At 35.8% G+C, this 26638-nt stretch overlaps 3 protein-coding genes across 3 annotated transcripts; 1 reads left to right on the top strand and 2 right to left on the bottom strand.

The window, feature by feature from the left end:
- Positions 1 to 989: 989 nt before the first annotated feature.
- On the bottom strand, positions 990 to 13024 carry LOC132561678 (protein FAM227B-like). Its single transcript, XM_060226380.1, has 15 exons — positions 12904 to 13024; positions 12273 to 12440; positions 11655 to 11708; positions 11291 to 11364; positions 10942 to 10977; positions 9592 to 9705; positions 8342 to 8404; positions 8103 to 8243; positions 6120 to 6246; positions 5839 to 5946; positions 4541 to 4983; positions 2688 to 2845; positions 2357 to 2434; positions 2019 to 2166; positions 990 to 1539 (listed from the first exon to the last, which is right to left on the bottom strand). Exons 1-15 carry the CDS (start codon positions 13022 to 13024, stop codon positions 1468 to 1470), a joined length of 1905 nt encoding a protein of 634 aa, XP_060082363.1. The 3' UTR covers positions 990 to 1467.
- Positions 13025 to 13525: 501 nt separating this feature from the next.
- LOC132561680 (methionine-R-sulfoxide reductase B1-A-like) lies at positions 13526 to 19588 on the top strand. Its single transcript, XM_060226382.1, has 4 exons — positions 13526 to 13634; positions 14284 to 14426; positions 14914 to 15031; positions 15476 to 19588. Exons 1-4 carry the CDS (start codon positions 13580 to 13582, stop codon positions 15502 to 15504), a joined length of 345 nt encoding a protein of 114 aa, XP_060082365.1. The 5' UTR covers positions 13526 to 13579; the 3' UTR covers positions 15505 to 19588.
- Positions 17998 to 26577, bottom strand: LOC132561679 (ribonuclease P protein subunit p21-like). The gene is made up of 4 exons (XM_060226381.1): positions 26505 to 26577; positions 24692 to 24792; positions 23775 to 23857; positions 17998 to 20926 (listed from the first exon to the last, which is right to left on the bottom strand). Exons 1-4 carry the CDS (start codon positions 26574 to 26576, stop codon positions 20796 to 20798), a joined length of 387 nt encoding a protein of 128 aa, XP_060082364.1. The 5' UTR covers position 26577; the 3' UTR covers positions 17998 to 20795.
- Between the last annotated feature and the right edge of the window lie 61 nt (positions 26578 to 26638).

A 26638-nucleotide genomic window follows, 5' to 3' on the forward strand; every position in this document is an offset into this window, starting at 1 on the left:
TTTGTTAATTTTGTTGAACATTTATAAACCAAATGTGTATGTTAAGGATGTGAGGATGTGAATGTATTGTGATGCCAGGGTGACTTTTGGAGCAGATTATTGGACCAGACTAATCTGTAGTATTAGGATGTTACAATAAGACTGGGACAATTGATATACCTGGTAATCTATTGATTATTTATAGCTGAATAAAATATATTTCAGTAATTTTGAAAGCCTTGATAACTCTGTCATTTGATACCAAAAAAACTTGCTTCCCATTATTGGGTAGTGGAGTCAACGCCATGTAGTTATCAGTGGTGGTGAAAATGTTGATCACTTCTCACCTGGATACCTGAAGGTATACAAGGGACTGATGAGTAAGGTTAAGCTTAAACCAAAGAGAATCAATCAAATCAGGCTGAAGGCAGCTTTTTGATATTTTATTTGTCTTGACAATCCGCTTCAAGTCGGCTGTTGTGATAGATTCTCCTGATTTAAGCTGGTCTCCAGTTACACATTTGACAAAACATGGTAAGTATCACATATCAGATTAAGGTCGTTGTTGCTGTGACTGTAACAAGGTCACTTTAACAAAACATTTTATTGGTGTTAGTGATGAAAAAGTCTAATGCTTTATTGTATTGTAATCCTTGAGAAAAATCAATTCCTGCCCCACTATCCAGGGCAATAAAGAAACACATTGTAGCAGTATTATCATTTGAATTGAGATTTTCCAGACTTTACCTCCTCTTGGTTTGTGTATGACAAGTAGTAATATATTTCCACCCTTCAAACAGAATTCTGTTCAAATTCATGATATCATGGCCCGTTTTGAGGGATGGGAACCATATATATCCTAATTTTGTTTAGGTTTTGGCAACGAAATCTTGCTATATTTTATAGGACTGGTCATCATTTGTTTGAGAACTCAAAAATTCATAAAGCAGTTGTAATTCACAAGTCGTGCTAAAGAAAAGTAAAATAACATGTCAGATTTTACCATTTATTTAAGATATCACAGATAAATTGAGAATTGTTTTGAAGTACAAGTATACATAAACCTGATCACTATCAAAGGCAATGATAATGCTGAATATGTGTAAACGATGACATGAAATTAACATACAATCACCAACAACATTCTCACTCTCTCCGTTATATACTCATAGTGAAATGTAGAATATCCACGCCATACAACAACCAACATAATTCTTACTCTCTCAGTTACATACTCATACTGAAATGTAGAATATCCACGCCATACAACCACCAACAACATTCTCACTCTCTCAGTTACATACTCCTATGGAAATGTAGAATATCCACAAATTATAAAGTATATATTACCATTTGGCACATGTTGTCTGCCAGAGAGAATGATTTAACTGTTCTAATCAAATTTTTCTTTAATGTCTTATCACAAATGATGCTACAGATCATGGACGGAGTACTGATTTGCAGAGCAACTTTCGAAGACATAGCAAATCAATCCTGACAGGCCAGTAAGGCGGATTCTAGCGCAGCATCAGCACCAGCTGATACAGAGTCCTGGTCTTTCTGTAAATAGACATAAGAAATTCAGTAGGGGAGAACTCTTTAGACGATCTAATCATGTGGTCAACATTCCAGCTTAACAATTGACACATTGGAAAGGAAGAACATGAATAAACAAATCTGTCTGATAAAACATCTGATGTTGTGTCTGATGATAAAGAGTCAGTACTGTTACTTCTTCATCACAAGGACACATAAATAGGTATTGAAACAGCTTGTGCAAACACCTTTCTATACCGAAATCATGATTTTTATATCTAAGTACTGCATATTGTTTCATTGTAATCTTGATAGAAATTGATGTATTGGTAACGGTATAATAGCAATATAGAATTGGCCATTTCTATGTATAGCAACAGCTTTGATCTTCAGTAAGGAGCCACAGAATATCAAAGAAACAAGCACTCCTATCTTTATTTATGACTTTTGTCCAGTAAATAAATCTACCTCCTAAACGAGCTACAAGACCTAAATTTCCTTACATTCTGCTCAAGGATGAGAAGTTCACAAAGACGTTTGACCTCCTTGGGTCTAGCCAACAGAGAGGACTGTAGTTTCTGGTACTCATGATTCATCTCCCGATGTTTCTTTGTGGATGCCAGGCTTTCCCTCATGTTCTTATCATAGAATCTGTCAACAGACAAGTAAAACTAGATAACACACACATGTTGGTATGTATTTTGTAAATTCACAAACTTCCACTAATTAAAGGTTTGACACTTAACTTCAATGACCACAGATGTAATGGCTTTAACTACACTAACTGTAAGCTTGATAAATCAGGAATGACTCCAGGGTAAATGTAGGATCTATTACTTACCTGTCATATTCTTTTTCAATCTCTCTAACTCTTTGAAATGAGTCCTTGATGAGTTCTTTATACGTAGGTGCATCAAGAGTAATTACTGTTAAGGAGATTCATATTTCAATTCATGTTGACAGGCCTACTCGAAAATGGCAAATACTGAATGATAAGATACATCATTTAACGCAAAAAATTATATAGTACTTGTAAGGATAGTAATAAATATGTATACACGGAAAGGATAATATACCAAATGACCCAATATATAAATATTTAAGAAATGTTTAAACTCGCTTGTTTATGCGTTGAATATGAAATTTAAATCATATACACAGAAAAAGGATATGCAGGTAGATTCTGGAGTTCTGTGCGACAAACACGCACCACCATACCCCCTTCCTGTGATATTTTCTTCATACGCAGAAAGTGGGCCATCAGCGGGCTCTGACCATGAATGTTAAACGCAGACTTACGGAAGTCAGGCCCTCGACAGGCTGGGTGAGACTGAAAATCAAAATTTATCTAAAAGTTGCCAACTATTCACCATTACAAAGGGAAATACACCAAAAACATAGTTGTTCAACAAAAATAGAAAAATTATTCTAGAAACAAAATGTAGAAATTGTTTAAAAAATTATTCTCATAATATATAAGACTATCACAAAATTGCATTGACTTGTCACACAATTAAAAGAGGAGATGGTAAAGAGACATATGCACTAATCAATTAGGAAAAAAATGTTAAGAGAATAAATAAAGACCTATTCTGTTAGTAACAAAATCAGTCACTGCTGGTCATACTGAATTTCAAATCTGGCTCCAAATCAAACATGAGTTAGAAATCAAAATAAGTACTCTTTGATACTGAAGGAAGGTCTGTAAGAAATCTGACCAACATGAGAAGCCTCCCTGTAGCCTTGATGTCTGTCCTTCAGACATGAAAATACTAGCCTTGATGTCTGTCTTTCAGACATGAAAAGACTCACTGTAGCCTTGATGTCTGTCCTTCAGACATGAAAAGACTCACTGCAGCCTTGATGTCTGTCCTTCAGACATGAAAAGACTCACTAGCCTTGATGTCTGTCCTTCAGACATGAAAAGACTCACTGCAACCTTGATGTCTGTCCTTCAGACATGAAAAGACTCACTGTAGTCTTGATGTCTGTCCTTCAGACATGAAAAGACTCACTGTAGCCTTGATGTCTGTCCTTCAGACATGAAAATACTCCCTGCAGCCTTGACGTTTGTCCTTTAGACATGAAAAGCAATCCTGACACTTCAAGAATAAAGATCTATATAAATTTTGCGAATGACTGGCTGAAGCCAAAAAAGTTACTTTAACAGCCTTGACTGGAAAGGCACAGTGTCACATTTCATCATGTTTTTATGTACTATCAACTTGAGGCAAACTTTCAGTCCAAACTTAAAATCATATGAGATTTCCTAACTTGACATTAATGTGCTTCTCCTTTGTCTTAGTGTTGCCCTATGTTAGTGGATACTGAATACTGGATACCCTGGCTATTGTTCATGGATTCCATTTTAACTGGTGATGTTTTTTATAGAGCATCAATGAAATAATATTGTAACACATAAACTCTACTTTACTAAACATTATGAGAGTGGGTTTTTTTTTAATTAAAATTTTGGTATCAAAGTGTGTAAACCTTACTATAGATTTGCTGGTTACTTAATAATGTCCTTGTCATACGAGTGATCTGTATCAGAGACAAGATGGTGCCCATCACATTTCAGCTGTGTTGGGCCCTATCAGCAAAGGCCTCTAGTGTCAGTTAAATAAGGGCTGAGGTTACTTGTCAACCTGTACTCAGTTAAATAAGGGTTGAGGTTACTCGTCAACCTGTACTCAGTTAAATAAGGGCTGAGGTTACTTGCCAACCTGTACTCAGTTAAATAAGGGCTGAGGTTACTTGCCAACCTGTACTCAGTTAAATAAGGGCCGAGGTTACTTGTCAACCTGTACTCAGTTAAATAAGGGCCGAGGTTACTTGTCAACCTGTACTCAGTTAAATAAGGGCCAAGGTTACTTGTCAACCTGTACTCACAGGTCTAAGGTAACAACTCCTACAGTTTTAATAATTATGTAATCCTTCAGAAAGTACATTATGTTAAGAATAATTTTACCTTTTAAGTGAACTAATTTAGAGTTTTGGAAGGAAGTGCTGGTTTTATAAGTACCTCTTTGTAGAATTTGTCTTCTGATGATTTTATCGCAGCAGCCTTTGCCATCACTACAGAGGCATTAGAGGTCTTGGTATCCATTTTATCATGCTCTTCTTCTAGAGTTGTCTCCCTTATTGGTGTCAGCGCATCCATGATCTTGCGTGGGTCTGGTTGCTTCTTACCACCTGTTCTTTTGTTATCCACACCCTGGTGCTCAGCCACAGTATCAATAATGGCCCCATCCTGTGATGACCCAGGTGACTGACTCCTAAATCTTGGAGTCAATCCTGTCACAGAATTCCTTTTCCGCACTGATCCATGTTTTCTGTTGCGCCCACCATAACTCTGCATTGATGATTTTGACACGGATTGGTTGAGGGAAGTCATGGAGGTATACTGACTACCATTGCTGGAGAACATGGAGTCAATGAAGTCGAAGTTCAATGTGGCTGATGCCGCTGAGATAAATGAGAGAAATATAGATAATAAGAATGAAGTGTTGTTTTATCTAGAAACACCATTGTATAACAAATTGGGTTGCAATTCAACATATAATTCATCTTTGTCATAAAAAGGCAGGTCTATGGATTAAATTACTAAAGCTTCAACATACAGTAGTGTCACACTCACACACATACATTTGTTTAAACAAGTGCAATCAATGATTGCCAAGTTCACCAGCAGCAGCCATCGCAAAATGCTGTTTTAATCACTCATTTTTAAAAGTTTATAACAAAAGTGTTGTGATACTGTAGGTCAACCATTGGACATTTAAATGAAAATGTATACCAGGTGGGAGGGGTGTAAGACATATATTTACATTGTAAAGTTTGGGGAAAAAATCAGTCATGGATCATTGACCTCTAATGATTGTAAAGTGTTGGTTGTATTCTTTTTGAATTCAAAAACTTTTAAAACCTACTGCAAAAACATTGAATTGAGCTTTGAAAAGTCCAAAACATTTCAATTTCGAAAAAAAGCCACAAAACTGAAAAATCTGCATTTACAAAACTTCAGATCTCTAATCATTTATACCAAACAGGAGGGTGTAGGAAGTATACTAATGGACTATGAATTCTTTAAAAAAAAACTGACCCCAAAACCTCCCAAAAAAGTGAGCTGACATGAAAATATGAAATAATAAGTCAAAAACATTGATAATTTTAACTCTGCCCCTCTCCTCCCAGTTAAAAAACAAAAACAAAAACAAAACCAAAATAAATCCACCTGAAGACATCCAATGATTAATGATTACTTCTGCCAAATAAAAAGGGTGTAACTAAGTGAACTGTCTATACTCATAATTAACTTACTTTTCTTCTTTTTCTGAGAATTTGCCAGTTCTTCTCTCATCTTTATATTTGGTGGCTCAAGTTTATCAAAATTCCATGACATCCAAATTCGAGGAGCTGGTTTGATTCCTGTAGCATGTGAAAAGAACAATTTTCTTGAGCACTGAACAGCTAAGAATTAAGTATAAGATTTATAATAACATAAATGAAGTAAGAGTTTAGTGATAACACCTAGATATTTCTGAAGTAAGAGAAAAACGATAACACCAAGATTTTTCTGAGGTAAGAGAAAAATGACTTACCCGCAATCCACTGATACACTAACGCCACCAAGTCCTCTTTAAACTGCTCCCCAAACTGTTTGTAGGAGTCTGGGAAGGAGTGGCAATATGCAGCATATATAGCTTGTGACAACAGACTTGGGTAGTCCTGAAACATCATAAGCAAGACCACTCAGACAAACCAGTGTATTCATAGACAAACTAATCCTTTCCATTCAGAAATCTTACCAATATTCTCCTGAAAATTCCTGTCATAATTAGTAAATAAACATGGACAGCTGTAACTTAGTATAGCTACAGTTACAACCTAACAAAACACTAGGAAATCTTTCACTGATTACTTATTGATGTACATAACAACTAACACTCTGGGATATACAATAATACAATATGTACATCTTTCATTAAATAGTATACACATACAACTGTCATTATGTACATGTAATATATACAACTGTCATGCAACTGTCATTATGTACATGTAACATATACAACTGTCATTATGTACATGTAACATATACAACTGTCATTATGTACATGTAATACATACAACTGTCATTATGTACATGTAATATATACAACTGTCATTATGTACATGTAACATATACAACTGTCATTATGTACATGTAATACATACAACTGTCATTATGTACATGTAATACATACAACTGTCATTATGTACATGTAATACATACAACTGTCATTATGTACATATAATACATACAACTGTCATTATGTACATGTAATACATACAACTGTCATTATGTACATGTAATACATACAACTGTCATTATGTACATGTAATATATATAACTGTATATACAACTGTCATTATGTACATGTAATACATACAACTGTCATTATGTACATGTAATACATACAACTGTCATTATGTACATGTAATACATACAACTGTCATAATGAACATGTAATACATACAACTGTCATTATGTACATCTAATATATATAACTGTCATACAACTGTCATTATGTACAAGTAATATATACAACTGTCATTATGTACATGTAACATATACAACTGTCATTATGTACATGTAATATATATAACTGTCATACAACTGTCATTATGTACATGTAATACATACAACTGTCATTATGTACATGTAATACATACAACTGTCATTATGTACATGTAATACATACAACTGTCATTATGTTCATGTAATACATACAACTGTCATACAACTGTCATTATGTACATGTAATACATACAACTGTCATTATGTACATGTAACATATACAACTGTCATTATGTACATGTAATACATACAACTGTCATTATGTACATGTAATACATACAACTGTCATCATGTACATGTAATACATACAACTGTCATACAACTGTCATTATGTACATGTAATACATACAACTGTCATTATGTACATGTAATACATACAACTGTCATACAACTGTCATTATGTACATGTAATATATACAACTGTCATTATGTACATGTAATACATACAACTGTCATTATGTACATGTAATATATATAACTGTCATACAACTGTCATTATGTACATGTAATACATACAACTGTCATTATGTACATGTAATACATACAACTGTCATTATGTACATGTAATACATACAACTGTCATTATGTTCATGTAATACATACAACTGTCATACAACTGTCATTATGTACATGTAATACATACAACTGTCATTATGAACATGTAATACATACAACTGTCATTATGAACATGTAATACATACAACTGTCATTATGTACATGTAATACATACAACTGTCATTATGAACATGTAATACATACAACTGTCATTATGAACATGTAATACATACAACTGTCATTATGAACATGTAATACATACAACTGTCATTATGAACATGTAATACATACAACTGTCATTATGTACATGTAATACATACAACTGTCATTATGAACATGTAATACATACAACTGTCATTATGAACATGTAATATATACAACTTTCACAATCCAATCTACTAAAATATACCTTGAAAAACACATCCTTGTGGAGTGGATTCCTGACAAACAGTAAAAGCTTGACAAAGTTGTGAGCCGTCCTATTAAACAGCTTCACTTGAGAATTCTTACTGGATTGATACTTCTCCAGGAACAAGTACCAAAACATGTCCTGTTCAATTAAAAAATAGAGTATATCAATAAAAAATATCAGCTTAAAAGTTCTTTATAACCATAACACATTTCTACTTAAACTTTGGGGTAACTTACCAGAAAGACTGCCTGTGACAATTCAGAATAGTACCATAACTGAAAGTCTGGCGCGTACGAGGGCTGAAACAAATAACATTATAATGATGTTAATATCGACACAACATTTACAAGTCTTCAGAGAAACACTCATTTAGCCTGTTCAGTTAAAAAAACATGTATGTCACTTGTAAACTAGGACCTCAAATCTACATATTGCAAAATGATATCACCTGATCGATATATAGTACATATAGTCTATGATAAACCTACCTGTACAAAAATACATACCTTCCCTTTCACAATTAGTATATACCAAAAGTGCTAACTTAACTACAAATTAAGTAAATACTTTTACATAACTGATTATAAATACATCCATTACAACATATTCCCTTTTTTCCACCTAAAACACAATTCCAAATATAAAAAAAAAAGAAAAAAATTCACCTTTGCCTTTCAAGCTAGTAGGAAATAACCAATATTATGCTCAAAAATGCAATTTTTCTATGAAAATTACAATAGAGTTTTAAAAAACTTCTTCCCCAGGAAGAAATGTGAAACCCATTTTGGTAATTACAGCACCTTCCATGCTTCCATTCATACAGAACATTTGATTCTACCATCCCTGGGTGTTGAGAAGAAGATATTTGAAATTTCAGTCAATTTGGCCCTTTTTGACCCTGCCAATCAACCCTTCGGGGTCAGCCAGGATCAAAATGGGCATACCATCAAGCTATCATCTTTCACTCATAATTCTAACCAAGTTTAAAATATTTCCAATGGAAACTAAACAAATTATGCTCAAAAATCTAGTTTTCCTATATAAACTAAAGCAAACTTTATCCCCTCCCCATGGGGAAAGGCAAGACCCTGGGGTCATGAAATGCATAATTTTGGTTAAACACCTTAAGATGCTTCCATACACAAAAAGCTTTTGATTCTTCCATATCTGGGTGTTGAGAAGATTTTTTAAATTAAGTCCATTTGACCATTTTTGGCCCTGCCAATCAGCCTCTGGAGGTCAGTCAGGATCAATATGGGCATACCATCAAGCCATCATCCTTCACTCAAACTTCTAATTAAGTTTTAAATATTTCCAATGGAAATTAAACAAATCATCCTGAAAAATCTATTTATCGTATATAAACTATAGTATAATTTATCCCCTCTTTATCCCAGCACAAGTACTTCATCACCAATACTCAAGTACACATCAGTTTATGTTTTAACAAGAGTACATGCCTACCTTACCACAAGGTCATGCCTACCTTTACATTGAGTTGTACATGTGCATCAGCAGCTTTTTTCAGCATGTCCTCCACAAGTATTTCATCAGGAAGAACACTGAGTTCTGTGTGGTCAAACCCAGGGTACTGATGTAACTGTAGCCATAACAACCAAACACAGGAGTTAGACATCCATAATTAACATACCTAGAGAACTGGTGTAACTGTAGCCATAACAACCAAACACAGAAGTTAGACATCCGTAATTAACATACCTAGAGAACTAGTGTAACTGTAGCCATGACAACCAAACACAGGAGTTAGACATCCATAATTAACATACCTAGAGAACTAGTGTAACTGTAGCCATGACAACCAAACACAGGAGTTAGACATCCATAATTAACATACCTAGAGAACTGGTGTAACTGTAGCCATAACAACCAAACACAGGAGTTAGACATCCATAATTAACATACCTAGAGAACTAGTGTAACTGTAGCCATGACAACCAAACACAGGAGTTAGACATCCATAATGAACACACCTAGAGAACTGTGTAACAGTAGCCATGACAACCAAACACAGGAGTTAGACATCCATAATGAACACACCTAGAGAACTGTGTAACAGTAGCCATAATAAGTATTCTAAATTCTTTCTTTATCTGTTCATAAATTTTCAATCAAAATGTTATCCTTCTGTTGCTTTTAAAGTATTTCAACTTCTTGATACACAAAAACATATGACTTCACTCTTCTAAAAAGGAAGCAAAGCAGAAGTATAACTAGGCTGTATGAAGTAGTAAATCAAAGGTCACAAAGATTAAGATGTCTTTTCATGGTTTAGAACTTTGGAAGATCTCAATTTTCTGCAAATGGATTTACAGAGCATCAATTAAAAAGTAAAATACCAAATTACTGACAGAAATATTAAGTGAAATTTCAGAAACCCTTTTGTTGTTTCCACAATGTAGCTCAATCTATGATCATGATAAAGGGAGCCATGTTTTCAATATTTGTGAAGAATCCCTTCACCACTTCTCTGAAGAGGTAAAAATCAATAATAACAATATTAAACTGTAACAGAAAGTAATTTGTTTTACTGATCAGTCTCAAAATAACAAATAGATAAATACACACCATAGGACAAAGGGAACTAACTACAAAGTTCATATTTTCTTCATGTTTGTAATATATATATTGAACATATGTTCTTGTACCACCAGTACTGATGGTGATAAAAGAACATTTACCGGTATGTTGAATTTAATGATTCAGGCTTTAGTATAGAAATAACAAGCTATTTCAATGATGGACAAGTGATTGTAGATAACAGGTGATAGTCCACTATCTGATAATGATGGGCTAGAAATGAAAGACTTAAATTTACCTCTACAAATTTTGGTTTTCCAGAGTCCTTTTTTGCCTGCAAATAGAATATGAACCCAAAATAGACAGAGAATTCCATCAACAAACTGTAAATGATACACTTTTATTGAAGTCTGCAAAGAGCAAATAAAATATGCATAAGTTACTAAACATTTATCAATAAGGCAATAATTTATTAAATTGATTTGTCTTAGGACACATCATCTTATATAGATACCTCCTGCACACAATGCAAAGTAAATTTCACTATATTTTAAGAAATAAAAAAGTCAGTAGAGCATTTGAGTTTTTCGGCTTACAAATTACGTATTGATGATTCTGTATATATACTTTAAGACTGAAACACTGACCACTGTAGTTTTACTGGGTTGCATGCTGACTTTGGATATGTGCTTTACTCGTTCACTTCTTCCAGGTAAAAAAGCTTGATGAAAAAAGAAAAATCAGCCAATATAGATTACTGACCCAAATAATAAATAACATTCTAGAACTTGATTTTTTACAGGCATACAAAGAACATGTTTTATCAGTGTTTGTTTATGGTAATTTTTTTTATATATATCAATATGAAAAATTTAACAATTTTAACTGAATTTATTCATGTCATTGATATCTTGATGTAAAATATAATTCATTAAACTTTTAGGAGGATTATGGAAGCCAGTGAGTAGATATACAATTGTCAAACACTTAGAAAATATATCTAATACATACTTTGTTTCATGGTAAAATACCCAGCAAATTTATTCACTTCTCTTGTTTCCTTTTCTGCAAAGAGAATATACAGAGGCACTAAAAGTATATGACTATTAACAAGTTTTCATAGGTGACAATCTTGTGTTAAAATTGAATGACCACTTTCAGGGTTTTCTTCAAATACCCCCCACCCCCTTCCTCCTCTTGTGTAAAAGTTCAATAATTAGTTGTGAGAGAACTACTTTTAGCTTACTATGATGATTCTGTGAAAAAGAGGAAGGAGGCTTCTTCGTGGGTAAGGCCTTATTTGCGGATAAAAATGGTAAATATTTAAGATCCATGTATTGTTAAACTTTTCCAAGAAACACATTGGAAAATTTTGAAATCTCCTTAAGATTTTATTTTTGTTTTTCTTGTTTTTGTTTACCAATTGCTGCAAAATAGTGTTTGTATATGAATTTTTTTCTCTTTCCTCCTGACTCATGACATAAAGACTTATATTTCGCACAGTTTTACAACAATACAGGTACTGTCCCAAGGTTATGCTGACATTTCAAAGGATTTTTGAGTTTCTCTTTTTTTTTGTTTTTTGTTATCAGAATAGATGAAAAGTAATTCTTTTGATACTAAATTTACCTCTCTTCTGGTATGTGTCACGCCCCCTATCACTGGAAATGTGTTCAATGTCCACATCATCAACATCTGAGGCCCGACTCTCAACAACAAGTTGTGTGTACTTCTGTAACTTTCTATCAAGTTTACTTATCTTTTTATTTACTTTTTCTATAGAACCAATAAAAAATGCTTTGTCATTGTTAAGGAAATAATTACCATGCATCAATTTCGAAATTATCCAAAGCCTACTTATAGACCAGCAATAAAAAATGTTGTTGTCATCCATAAAGATTAAATCGTATGAACTAGGATAAGTAAAATGTATAAATGATATGGGAACATGAAATTGACAACTGACACACCAGTGCTAAAAGAATACATGGTCAGTGTCTTAAAAAAATATGCTGTATTTTGTCTTTCTTCCCTAGCCAACATGCAGCTTATATTTTAAGACACTGGCCATGTCATCTATTTATCCTGCAACATTCTGTATTTTTGGCGAGGGTGACTCAATAGATAATAAATTCTCTATATTTGTAGCATACGAGAAATATTCGGTAGCATACGAGAAATATTTGACGAATCCTAGCAACAGGTAATCGTTCGAAATATGCAAATATTCAAAAACCATTGCATTCTTTTCTAAGGATACGTGAACGTGCACGCTGTCTAGCTTCTAAGAATTTCTTCTGTTTTTCTATGTCATCCCGTTTCAAGTCAGAATTTTCGTCGAATATCTCCATGGGAGAATCGACTCGACTTCTTCTCGCCATTTTGTTTGCGCATTTTTCAATATCAATATCCTGCTTGAAAATGTATTAACGTGTTCCGCGAATGGAAAACATTGTAATGACGTAGATGGCTATGGTAACCACATGTGACTAATAAAGGAAGTGGATGACGGACCCGATAATAGTGAAATATATTGTAAATATGAGGCTGATAACATTAAAAGGATTATATAGTCGTGAATCAAAGCGTTTGTATAAAATTTTCAGATATTGTGTATCGTAAGCAGAATGCAACTAAACAAATATTGTGTTTGGTTGATCTATTTTTCAGTACAGGATGTGTCTTGAGCTGTTAATCAAGCGAAAGTAAATTTAAGTTAACGTTCACTGTTAGACTCGTGTTACTTCAGAAGTTAGGTGCATAAGTTTTCATTAATAAAGTGGAAATGTCTACGTTAATATTTTTGAACGATGTATGGTAAAAATAACGGAGAGCCATTTGTTTAGATCGTCCGCTTATCATCTCGTCGCTGTCACTTCGACGCTTCACTGTACAAATAAGTTCACATAGGCCTAGAGGATTGTATAACTACCGTCATGTCGTTTTGTGGCTGGTTCAGCGGGGAACATTATAGAGATCACTTCGAGAAAGGTTTGTAGATAGTACTGAACGTGACACTTTTGTACCAGGATAGTTAGTTTTGAAATTGTTTACTATACTGACTCATGTTTAGTGTTTGACAGGAGTGGAAAACTCTCAAACATTACTGGGTCAATATAGAGAACGATATCACTTAAAGAAACGTTTGTGTATTGGAAAGAGTAAAAAGGTTTGACACAAACATTGAATAAAATGTTAAAATCAGTAAACAAATAGTATGAAATCAGTATGAATGGAATTCACGCCCTTCATCATTCTAGGTCGTGATGAGGTCAGTTACATAACTTGTATTAATATGGCTGAAGCGCTAACTCAGAATACATTGGTCATCATCATCATCATCATCATCATCATCATCATCATCATCATCATCATCAACTACCAGTGTCCACAAAATGACATAGAATAACGAGTGAATAAGATAGAATTAAGTTTGTACTTGTCACAGATTGTGATTTAAGTGTATGGTCCCAGCTCCAATCCAAGTCAGGATTCCACAGCATGTTCCAGAAGCTTAATTAGCCTGATCAATATTTGTTCAGTGATGTGAAAAACAAAGTAAATAAGATGAATTATCTCAATGATGCTATACAGAATTATATATCATATTCATCTGTTTGAACATTGTATTTCTTTACAGGAGTGTATGCGTGTAAGAAGTGTGGAAATGAATTGTTTCATAGTTCACAGAAGTATGAACACTCATCTCCTTGGCCAGCCTTTACCAGGCTTATCAATCATGACTCTGTAAGAAGGAGAGCCGAATCAAAGAATGCTATTAAGGTAAATAATAATAAAGAAAGGCATTGGGTGCACAGAATCATGAAATATTTGTGTATTAGATAACCTTTGTGATTTCCATGTGTTAGATAACTGTTTTGACCTTCATGTATTACATAATCCTCATGATTTTAATGTATTTGATAATCCTTGTGATCTCAGTGTATTTGATAACCTTTCTGATCTCAATGTTTTTGATAACTCATGTGATAACAAAGACCATGTGTCTCCATGCAAATGTGTATGAGAAATCTACATGTGCTTGTGTAACAAGTACTCATTAGATAGATGTGAAATTGCAGTGTGCAACGATTGTATAACAAATTTTAATATATTTGTTTCAATGCCTCTACATGACTTTGTTGTCAAATTCTAAATTCTGATGTTGCTAATATTGCTTTTATATTGATATTCAGGTCCTGCTGTCAAGTGCCTATTACTTTTATAAAAAATGATAATTTTGAATAAATGTTTTATTATCTTCTTGTAGATTCATTGTGGGCAGTGTGGTAATGGTTTAGGTCATGAGTTCCTTGGTGATGGACCAAAGAAGGGCATGAATCGTTACTGAATATTCAGTGACTCATTGGCGTTTGTAGCCAATGAGGGTAAGTTTACAGAATTATGTGCTAACATTACTCTGGTAGCTCTCTGGCATTTGTGAATAATTCTTACAAATACAACTCCTGATTTATCATTATCAGAAGAATGAAATCTGATTTTGCAAATAAGAAGTTTTTATTGTCTCGTTTCTTGTACACATAGAAAAAATTGTTAGATTTTATACAGGTCCATTTATGCTACAAAGGACAGGATGAGAATTAGTTGCACAAGAATCAACAACAAAGATTTTTCCATAAGGTGTGCAGTGATGAATGTAAATCTCTTTGGTTGTGTCTGTTTGATTTGTAATGAATGTATGTCCTTATGTTGGGCCATTAGATAAGCAATGAATTTAAGTCCCAATGAGAAGTTTCTACTGACTGTTGCATGTATATTTCCTGTTACATGTCACTTGAAAACTAATATTTTGTTCTTGTTTTCACTTGCAGATCGTAAGAAGCAGAGTGTGGAGAGCTGATCCCAACCCAAATCCAGGTACTAAATGCTCAAGACAGCCAGTAACATGTTCAGTACAGATATTGTACCTAACCATAGGAAAAGCATTAAGAGATGGCATCAGAAAATGATTTCTCTTTGTTTAGACAGAAATCATCTTAATCCTATAATAATAACTTTAACAATGAAGTTTGTGAAATTCATGAATTTTTGTACTGATGCTGAAATCAAAGGAAACCCTTATTGTTAAATATTTCTGCAACAAACTTAAGATATGCTAAACGATATGGTAAAAATCCACAATTATATTTGGTTTCCTTTGATGTTGATAAAAGCTGACTGGACAAGTCCTACAAGTTACTATATTTGTTGATATTCAATAGAGTTCAGGTTTATAAACTGTTGTTTCTGGCTGTGCTGACATGGAGACCTGAGTAGGTCTGTGGTAATGACGAGGACACCTGTGGCACTGAAGCTGACAGGATGAAGCCATCAGGAACAAGCCTAAACAGGAAAACCTGACAGTGGAAAAGCGTCTAATCAGTGTCCACTTGTGGTCAGCGATGATACAACAGATCTTACACATCATTCTTGTAACAATCAACCTTAACTAGAGTCAGTAATATGTTATGATGTTTCAAAGAAAGTTGGTCCATATAATCATCTTATTTTGGCTACGATCCACTCAGACACTGTACAAAATACATATCATTACATTATGGTGTCCACTTATACATTGAAATGTTCTGACATAGTTTTATCATCACATACAGTACTGAAAATGAAATGATAGCTTGTGTAAACTGACCTTGCAGTCATGATTTCTCAGTTTTGAGATTTCTTGATTCTGCTAAGTAGAAATTTGATGACAGTTGGTGCTAGTAATTATAGATTAAGTCAAAAGGATGGTAATTAGGTTTTAATGGCTACAGGGAGCTCCATCTACCTTTGTGTGGATATAAACAGCATGTTAGTAATCAGCATTATTACATCTGTGATATTTCACTGTTAATAATGACCATTTATCTTATGTCTCCATACTTATACATACTTAAATCAACAGTGGGATTTGTCTTCCTAAACTAATGTCGATGTTTTATTTATATCGTTTGATATTGTCAGATTAAAACCAAATCAAAATGCAATGTTTTCCATGTATATTGTTTTGATAGTTTCACTATCTACAATTTTGTTGAGAACAATTCTGTAGTGTTGTGTATTAAGTACATAATCATGTATTCCAATGTCAGTCTGCTACACTGAGTGTAATTTTGTGAGGATAGTATTAATGTGTAGCATTTTAGTTTTTGTATTTTATTTACCTGTGGTACAAATTATTCTGTCTTTTGTGTTTTATTTACATGTGGTACAAATTATCCTGTCTGGTCCTCCACCTGTACTCTTACATTCACAATGCCGTCATATTTTTCCTACTGAGAAACTTTCAGTCTCAGGTTTGAACTTTTTTACATGCAGACAACTTATTCAGTCTGTTCTTATTGTTTTGTTTTGTGTGATTTTATCCATTTTTGAAATTACACCTTATTTGTAAATAAACAAACTCCTTCAGGGTACTACAGTCATTGGTACAAGGAAAAGGGTCTAAAATCCCCCAGGATACCTCAGTCATTGTGCAGGGAGAGAGGTTTTTAAAATCCCCCCAGCATACCTCAGTCATTGATACAAAGAGAAAGGTTTAAAATCCCCCCAGGGTACCTCAGACATTGTGCAGGGAGAGAGGTTTAAAATCCCCCAGGGTACCTCAGTCATTGTGCAGGGAGAGAGGTTTAAAATCCCCCAGGATACCTCAGTCACTGGTACAGGGAGAGAAGTTTAAAATCCCCCAGGATACCTCAGTCATTGTGCAGGGAGAAAGTTTTTTTAAATCCCCCCCAGCATACCTCAGTCATTGATACAAGGAGAAAGGTTTAAAATCCCCCCAGGGTACCTCAGTCATTGTGCAGGCAGAGAGGTTTAAAATCTCCCCAGGGTACCTCGGTCATTGGTAGAAGGAGAGAGGTTTAAAGTCCCCCCAGGATACCTCAGTTATTGTGCAGGGAAGGAGGTTTTTAAATTCCCCCAGGGTACCTCAGTCATTGTGCAGGGAAAGGGTTACACTAACTTAACGTATCACATAGCAAGTTCATTGATATAAGTCAACACAAAGAACTAGAGTACATTGGTCTCCAGGGTAGTAAGTAACAAAGCCAATAGAGAAAGAATTCCTTCAGAAATGTTCAGTAAAAGACCAGTTTTTTGACCTAGTAATGAACGGTCACAAATTATTATACAATGAGGCTTTCTTTTGTGAATTCAATAATTTAACAAACATAACAAGTACAGCATTGTAGATGTTTATTAATCTTATGCCAGTTCTCACTTTTTTTCCAAATCAGTGATTATATGGTTATTTCTGGAAACATTCATTATAAATCTTGTCTATTTTTGAGTCTGGCTGCCAAATGAAACTTGAGGACAAATAAGATAAAAATCAAATGGAGTTCTAAATGTTTTATTCCAGATACTCATTTACAGTGTGATACTGTCATCATCTTGGTGTTTCCATGGATATCAATATGACCTAATGTCTAATCATATGTCAAAGGTAGCAACAGGTGATATTACAATTAATGACTTAATCAGGTTCATCTTCTGCATTACATGATATTGTTGTAAAAAAATATTGTATATATATCATAAGTATTTATTGTCTAGTACATATCACTAGGCATTTCTAGGGATGTTTATGTCTTGCTGTCCATGATTTATTAATGAAATAAGAACAGGTGTACTGATCTTGTGTTTGCTTTATAACAAGACTCAACAGAGACTTGTCATGGCTTTATAACAAGACTCAACAGAGACTTTTCATTGCTTTATAACAAGACTCAACAGAGACTTTTCATTGCTTTATAACAAGCCTCAACAGAGACTTGTCATGGCTTTATAACAAGCCTCAACAGAGACTTGTCATGGCTTTATAACAAGACTCAACAGAGACTTTTCATTGCTTTATAACAAGACTCAACAGAGACTTTTCATTGCTTTATAACAAGCCTCAACAGAGACTTGTCATGGCTTTATAACAAGACTCAACAGAGACTTGTCATGGCTTTATAACAAGACTCAACAGAGACTTGTCATGGCTTTATAACAAGACTCAACAGAGACTTTTCATTGCTTTATAACAAGCCTCAACAGAGACTTGTCATGGCTTTATAACAAGCCTCAACAGAGACTTGTCATGGCTTTATAACAAGACTCAACAGAGACTTGTCATGGCTTTATAACAAGACTCAACAGAGACTTGTCATGGCTTTATAACAAGACTCAACAGAGACTTGTCATGGCTTTATAACAAGCCTCAACAGAGACTTGCATGACATGTAAGAATATCTCCAGGCCCAAGTTTTACAAATCTTCCTTAACTTAAGGAAATCTTAACTTTCGTAGAAAAGATTACAATTTATGCCTGAGAGCTGCATTTGGAATATAAATGAATGGTCAGCAGCTTACTCAGTCAAGGGGAGACAAACCTCTGGAGGCATACGCAGTAAACATTCTTGGTGGAACCTTTTAACACAGATCTGAAAAGGTCATCCTTATTACATGTAATTTCATGTGGAAAAATCAAAAAAATGTAAGGATGATTTAACACTAGCCCAGTCTTGCCATGGAATACAATCTAGGTTTATGTAAAATTCATAATCTTTGATGGACTAAAGAAAATGTTTCCCTTCAGAGAATATTTGAAATATGAAATTCATAAGTTTTGATAGACTGAATGAAAATATTTCTCATTGGAGAATATTTGAAATGTGAAATATGAAATTCTTTCTACAAATATGCAGTCATATCCGTCCTGGGGATAGAAAGTATGTAGGTAACATCTAGTGCTGTGACAAGGTTCCACTACAGTTAGTTATCATAATCATGCTTGACATTGTAAACAGTACATAGGTCGTGTAGTTCTAATTGGTGATTTATGTTACTTTTTCATTTATAGTGCCATGTGTTCATTCATTATGTTTAAATGGTTTCATTTGTAGCTATTACTATTGATCACATGGAATGTGAAATCAAATTAAAAGTAACATATTACAATGTGTTTGTATTAAAGTATTTTTCATCTATTGCCAGATAGCATAACTGTATCATTTCATTAATTAAAAATTGTTGAATTTGATCTGGACATGCAGTCTGTTGATATCATCAAAACATATATGTCTGTCCAACGATCATAGAAGTGATGACCAATTTCAACAGACCCACCATTCCAATCATGAGTATATGAATTTCCTCGTGATAACCAAGTTGACTCCTTAAAGCTTAGCTCTCAAGAAAACCAACAGTATTGTCTGTTGTCACATAAATCTGAAGTGTGTGTGACGTAAACAAACTTTGCCAGTTGAGAGAACACAGACAAATTAAATTTCTTCATTTGTATTATGGTACTCAACAGTTACACAGCAACATCATACTCACACACTCGGTAAACTTTTCACCCAGTGTCCGGACCACCAGACCACTTCACTCATGTTCTCCCTTTTTGTACCCTGTGATATCGAGGGTCCTTTTGACCTATAACCGTCCTCCAAAGGTGGGTAGGAAAACCTATCAGAAATCTGAGTACACTGAGTATGGTAGCCACTGAGTAAATGTGTCATATGTATATTATTTCAGATTTCTAAAAAAAAAAAATTCTCAAATTACCATCTCTCATACAACAGCTTCAGACATTTTTTTGCTACTTATAGAGGGATTATTTTTTTTCAAATTTCCCAGGCGATGTAATATGTATGAACTGATCATGAACAAGTTTACAGTTTGATTGTACACATTACACCTCCTCACCATAGAGAGTACAGTTGTAGACACTACCACAAGTTATTAACTTATCCACTGTCTTTCCCAGTATTTAGCACCACTCTTGTCCATATTACCTTCACGGTCAATGAATTATGATATCTGCATGTACTTTCTTCCATGTACCAGAGTCCTACCATATGGCATATTGAGTGCCTTCTAGGTCCAAGAGGCTCACCAAGTCTAGCATGGTGTATATCCTAAGCCATTTTTAGCCTTAAAAGTCCCAGAAACTATGGTGTGTTTCCTTCAATCTTTAGATTTTCTGAGGTTCCAGTACCTACTGCCTTCTAGGTTCCAGAGAGCATGGCGTACTTATATCCTTCAACATTTCGAGTATGAAGTCCCATGTCCACTACCTTCAATGTCAGTGTCCTTCAATACCCTGATTCACAGGTCCCAGTGTGCCATGTCTACTGTCCTCAGACAATATTCAGCTGTCTGCTTTCATGTACATTCGTCTCTCTTTAGCCATAACTCTGGATGGTCTACCCATAACTTATGATTCTCACACCAAAGATACCTTTTGATAGTTTTACATTCTAGGCAGGTTACAACTGTGTGTTTTTCACGCTTTCCTGTAGTAAGAAAAACAAAACCATTTTAATACAAGTACAAACTTTAACCAAACAAGCATTCTGTCTATACTGGATTTATATAAGTAGCCAAATTTTGTGAAAATAATTTTGGCTATACTCGTTACATATTATACTCTAACACTGAAAGTCTCTGACTAACTTGCCAAGCTCAGAACCAGAGCACATGCATTTGATGTGATAAATAACACTCTTACTCAATAGTACGAGGTTTACCTTTGGTCCTGACTGTAGCTGAGAGAACCGGGACCAGTAGTTGTGGTCCAGTGTCCAGTCGCTTACTCAATAGTGGGAGGTTTACCTTTGATCCTGACTGTAACAGACACCTGGGACCAGTAGTTGTGGTCCAGTGTCCAGTCGCTTACTCAATAGTGGGAGGTTTACCTTTGATCCTGACTGTAACAGACACCTGGGACCAGTAGTTGTGGTCCAGTGCCCAGTGTCTTACTCAATAGTGGGAGGTTTACCTTTGATCCTGACTGTAACAGACACCTGGGACCAGTAGTTGTGGTCCAGTGTCCAGTCTCTTACTCAATAGTGGGAGGTTTACCTTTGATCCTGACTGTAACAGACACCTGGGACCAGTAGTTGTGGTCCAGTGTCCAGTCACTTACTCAATAGTGGGAGGTTTACCTTTGATCCTGACTGTAACAGACACCTGGGACCAGTAGTTGTGGTCCAGTGTCCAGTCGCTTACTCAATAGTAGGAGGTTTACCTTTGATCCTGACTGTAACAGACACCTGGGACCAGTAGTTATGGTCCAGTCGCTTACTCAATAGTGGGAGGTTTACCTTTGATCCTGACTGTAACAGACACCTGGGACCAGTAGTTGTGGTCCAGTGTCCAGTCGCTTACTCAATAGTGGGAGGTTTACCTTTGATCCTGACTGTAACAGACACCTGGGACCAGTAGTTGTGGTCCAGTGTCCAGTCGCTTACTCAATAGTGGGAGGTTTACCTTTGATCCTGACTGTAACAGACACCTGGGACCAGTAGTTGTGGTCCAGTGTCCTCGCTTACTCAATAGTGGGAGGTTTACCTTTGATCCTGACTGTAACAGACACCTGGGACCAGTAGTTGTGGTCCAGTGTCCAGTCTCTTACTCAATAGTGGGAGGTTTACCTTTAGTCCTGACTGTAGCAGAGACACCTGGGACCAGTAGTTGTGGTCCAGTCTCTTACTCAATAGTGGGAGGTTTACCTTTGATCCTGACTGTAACAGACACCTGGGACCAGTAGTTGTGGTCCAGTGTCCAGTCTCTTACTCAATAGTGGGAGGTTTACCTTTAGTCCTGACTGTAGCAGAGAGACCTGGGACCAGTAGTTGTGGTCCAGTGTCCAGTCTCTTACTCAATAGTGGGAGGTTTACCTTTGATCCTGACTGTAACAGACACCTGGGACCAGTAGTTGTGGTCCAGTGTCCAGTCTCTTACTCAATAGTGGGAGGTTTACCTTTGATCCTGACTGTAACAGACACCTGGGACCAGTAGTTGTGGTCCAGTGTCCAGTCGCTTACTCAATAGTGGGAGGTTTACCTTTGATCCTGACTGTAACAGACACCTGGGACCAGTAGTTGTGGTCCAGTCGCTTACTCAATAGTGGGAGGTTTACCTTTGATCCTGACTGTAACAGACACCTGGGACCAGTAGTTGTGGTCCAGTCTCTTACTCAATAGTGGGAGGTTTACCTTTGATCCTGACTGTAACAGACACCTGGGACCAGTAGTTGTGGTCCAGTGTCCAGTCTCTTACTCAATAGTGGGAGGTTTACCTTTGATCCTGACTGTAACAGACACCTGGGACCAGTAGTTGTGGTCCAGTGTCCAGTCGCTTACTCAATAGTGGGAGGTTTACCTTTGATCCTGACTGTAACAGACACCTGGGACCAGTAGTTGTGGTCCAGTGTCCAGTCTCTTACTCAATAGTGGGAGGTTTACCTTTGATCCTGACTGTAACAGACACCTGGGACCAGTAGTTGTGGTCCAGTGTCCAGTCGCTTACTCAATAGTGGGAGGTTTACCTTTGATCCTGACTGTAACAGACACCTGGGACCAGTAGTTGTGGTCCAGTCGCTTACTCAATAGTGGGAGGTTTACCTTTGATCCTGACTGTAACAGACACCTGGGACCAGTAGTTGTGGTCCAGTGTCCAGTCGCTTACTCAATATTGGGAGGTTTACCTTTGATCCTGACTGTAACAGACACCTGGGACCAGTAGTTGTGGTCCAGTGTCCAGTCGCTTACTCAATAGTGGGAGGTTTACCTTTGATCCTGACTGTAACAGACACCTGGGACCAGTAGTTGTGGTCCAGTCTCTTACTCAATAGTGGGAGGTTTACCTTTGATCCTGACTGTAACAGACACCTGGGACCAGTAGTTGTGGTCCAGTGTCCAGTCTCTTACTCAATAGTGGGAGGTTTACCTTTAGTCCTGACTGTAGCAGAGAGACCCGGGACCAGTAGTTGTGGTCCAGTCTCTTACTCAATAGTGGGAGGTTTACCTTTAGTCCTGACTGTAGCAGAGAGACCTGGGACCAGTAGTTGTGGTCCAGTGTCCAGTCTCTTACTCAATAGTGGGAGGTTTACCTTTAGTCCTGACTGTAGCAGAGAGACCCGGGACCAGTAGTTGTGGTCCAGTGTCCAGTCTCTTACTCAATAGTGGGAGGTTTACCTTTAGTCCTGACTGTAGCAGAGAGACCTGGGACCAGTAGTTGTGGTCCAGTGTCCAGTCTCTTACTCAATAGTGGGAGGTTTACCTTTAGTCCTGACTGTAGCAGAGAGACCTGGGACCAGTAGTTGTGGTCCAGTCTCTTACTCAATAGTGGGAGGTTTACCTTTAGTCCTGACTGTAGCAGAGAGACCCGGGACCAGTAGAACACAACATTTCCTGCAGAAGTTTCTCTTCATATCTGGATGCCTGATTAATAAATTAATAAATAATTACTAGATTAGCCTCACTAAACTAGAAAAAATATTTGTATTCATCTTAAGTGGTATATTTAAGATATCTAAGGCGTAAGATAATGTCTATTGTCCCAGGTTATTGATAATAAACAACGAATAAGGACTTTTAACAAAATGACTGAAGTTTGTTGATGACATCAATGCTAGCATCTATAGGCCCAAACACTCTGATGTGTTACATTGAATACAGTTTTAATCCACGGTCTGGATATAATAGTCTTGTTGAATCTTGCTAATAAAAAACGACTTTAGTTGTAGTAACTGCTGTATTCCACTCCAGTCAACTCCCCGAACAACAGGTGAGTATAGTAATAATCTGGCATGTGATAACTAGATTTAAATTCACTTTTAAACATGAACCAACTTCATTATGATATTCTGTTATTTTGTTATAGAAACATGTCTGTAAGATTTAAAGATGCTCAGTGTATTCTCTTAAGTCTTTGTTCTGACTACAAAATGTTGTCCATAAACCAATCACTGGTTATGTTATATTGATTGTGTAAATCACTCTTGTTGTTGGTTACAATAGGTCTTAATGTGAGCGGAAGCTAGAGTATCAAAAAAAAAAAAACACACACATCATCGTCATGGCACATGATCACATTCTTTATAAGACTGGACATCCAAGGCAGATAGGTACATCTCTATACACTACAATCCAGGTAGACATCAAATTAATATAACTATAGATTTACAAATTCACTACTCCTCCTTCAAACCTGCCCCACAATGATATTCAACTAAAGTAGAGAACAGTAGATATTTAGTAGAGTCTCTTACTTACAGTCTCAGTACCAGTCGTTTAGTGATGGTCTTCATGATGTTTACATAGAATTTACAGAGATTCAGGTCTGCTGGACTCCTGTTCAGGGACTGATAAGCTGCCTGTAAAACAAACAAATAAGGCCATTCAAACTCTGAATAAATAAAAAAAAAAAAAACAGTGGCATTTGAGGTAAAACAAAAATTCATTATGGATATCAAACAACTAAGGTGAGAAAGAATAAGAGGATGGACCTGTAAACAGTACATATCTATCAGATGTTAGAAGGCCAACACATTGAAACATAGTTAGGGACAATCAGCTATGAACACTGGTCTGCTTGCACACATTCCTGCTCAAAAGTACTATAAACGAGTTAACAATTTTGATACACACAAAAGTTTGAGAAAAATTCCTGAAGAACAAAATGTCTGAAGGAAAAAAAGGGGTGTGTACTTTTAAACACTTTGGGTACTGGAATGCCACACCTCCTATAGCTAGGGTTCAATACACACAATCCTGGTATGTAAATACTTTGTCAGCATTGGGACCTTTAAACTCTAATGGTTGTGTTTTGAGGGGTTCAAATTTTTGCTTTTTGGAGAATAAAATGGTGTAAAAAAAATTTTTAATAATGCCTTTGAAAAATGGATCAAACAGATTTGGGAAAGAAATGGTCAATGACCATCAATATTATATGCAGTCTGTAAGTCATAAATAAGAAAGCCTGTTAGTGCAGCGAGTGAATATTTTCAGGTAGTGACAGCCACGTAATTATCTAGTGGCCACTGCATGATTAAGTAATCCCATGATCCGTGATCAAGGAAAAGGCCTAAAAAACCCAGTTCACAACGCCATCCTCACCCTTTAGTAAAGACAAAGATTAAATTGAGACATAGGTCTGCCAGATTTGTAACTAATTGATACAGAAAAACATCCAGTATGGACGATGTGTTGGACCAATTACTAGTGGTTTAGACGGACAGGTAGGCAATGGGATAAATTCCCACCTTTCCATGCTTCTTGTGTAAAACCTCTACACCAAGAGTCTTTCTTCCTTCAAACAATCCCCACCTGGAATTCTCTTCCTCCTGACTTAGTAACTAGTCCTAATAATAATAATAATAATAATAATGCTTATTATTATAAGATAATAAATATTATTAAGAGTGCTACACTCTCTCTTTCATGACTAGACTGATTACAATTATCATCAATATCTCTATGAATTTCATTAGTCAGGATTATCAAATATGCATAATCTTCACTCTGTTGAAAAATGCAAAAAAAAGGAGTAGAACCTGGCTCCACCACGATTCAAACTAGCAACCTTTCTGTCTCGAGTCCGACACCCTCCTGCCCGACTAAAGATGACCTGTAACACTTAACTTCTAGAGAACTTGTTCCGAACAGGAACTCAGAAAAAATGATAAAAAGGAAGTAACTCGTATAAAAAGTCGTTATCTTACTGAACAAATTATTTGACCATTTTTGTGTACTTGACCATGTATCATATTTCGTGTGTATTTCCGAATCAATACAATATGTAGCCATCTGAAGAATGAGAAGGTGTATGTAAATGTTTATGACATGAAGGGAATATCGGAGTTTCAACTGGAATGTTAACTACGGAAAGCTCTGACTCATTTCCTCTTTTGTTAAGAACGGATTGTTGCAGATGCAGACTGACAAGACCATAAGGTTGTTAATATCTGGAACACCAATGAACAAGGGTATGCTTCTGATCTACTAGGCCAGTAAATGCTCCAAAGGATCCTAGCCATTCATTTGATCGTGTGCTAATAGACATTTTTTAGTCTGTTCTTTTTTCTACCTGGTACAGAAAATTAATCCGTTGATAGGCATCCTTGTTGACAACATGTCCGTCATCCTTGGACTTCCCCATTTTCCAACGAGGCAAACCACACGTGCTAGTCTGGATCACCAAAACGTTGTTAATTCTTTTAT

Source organism: Ylistrum balloti, unplaced genomic scaffold, assembly GCF_031769215.1.
Source record: "Ylistrum balloti isolate Yb309-2 unplaced genomic scaffold, AGI_CSIRO_Ybal_v1 Utg371262, whole genome shotgun sequence".
Taxonomy (NCBI): domain Eukaryota; kingdom Metazoa; phylum Mollusca; class Bivalvia; order Pectinida; family Pectinidae; genus Ylistrum; species Ylistrum balloti.

What these genes read in the sequence shown, in the direction of transcription:
- LOC132561678 (XM_060226380.1), bottom strand. Translation starts at nt 13,024, where the DNA reads ATGGCGAGAAGAAGTCGAGTCGATTCTCCCATGGAGATATTCGACGAA. An exon ending in GTATTTTACCATGAAACAAA is followed by an intron (nt 11,365 to 11,654) that starts GTATGTATTAGA and finishes TTTTTCATCAAG; the next exon opens with CTTTTTTACCTGGAAGAAGT. An exon ending in AGTGTATCAGTGGATTGCGG is followed by an intron (nt 5,947 to 6,119) that starts GTAAGTCATTTT and finishes CACATGCTACAG; the next exon opens with GAATCAAACCAGCTCCTCGA.
- LOC132561679 (XM_060226381.1), bottom strand. Translation starts at nt 26,576, where the DNA reads ATGGGGAAGTCCAAGGATGACGGACATGTTGTCAACAAGGATGCCTAT. An exon ending in GGATTAATTTTCTGTACCAG is followed by an intron (nt 24,793 to 26,504) that starts GTAGAAAAAAGA and finishes TTTGTTTTACAG; the next exon opens with GCAGCTTATCAGTCCCTGAA. An exon ending in AAACGACTGGTACTGAGACT is followed by an intron (nt 23,858 to 24,691) that starts GTAAGTAAGAGA and finishes TTTATTAATCAG; the next exon opens with GCATCCAGATATGAAGAGAA.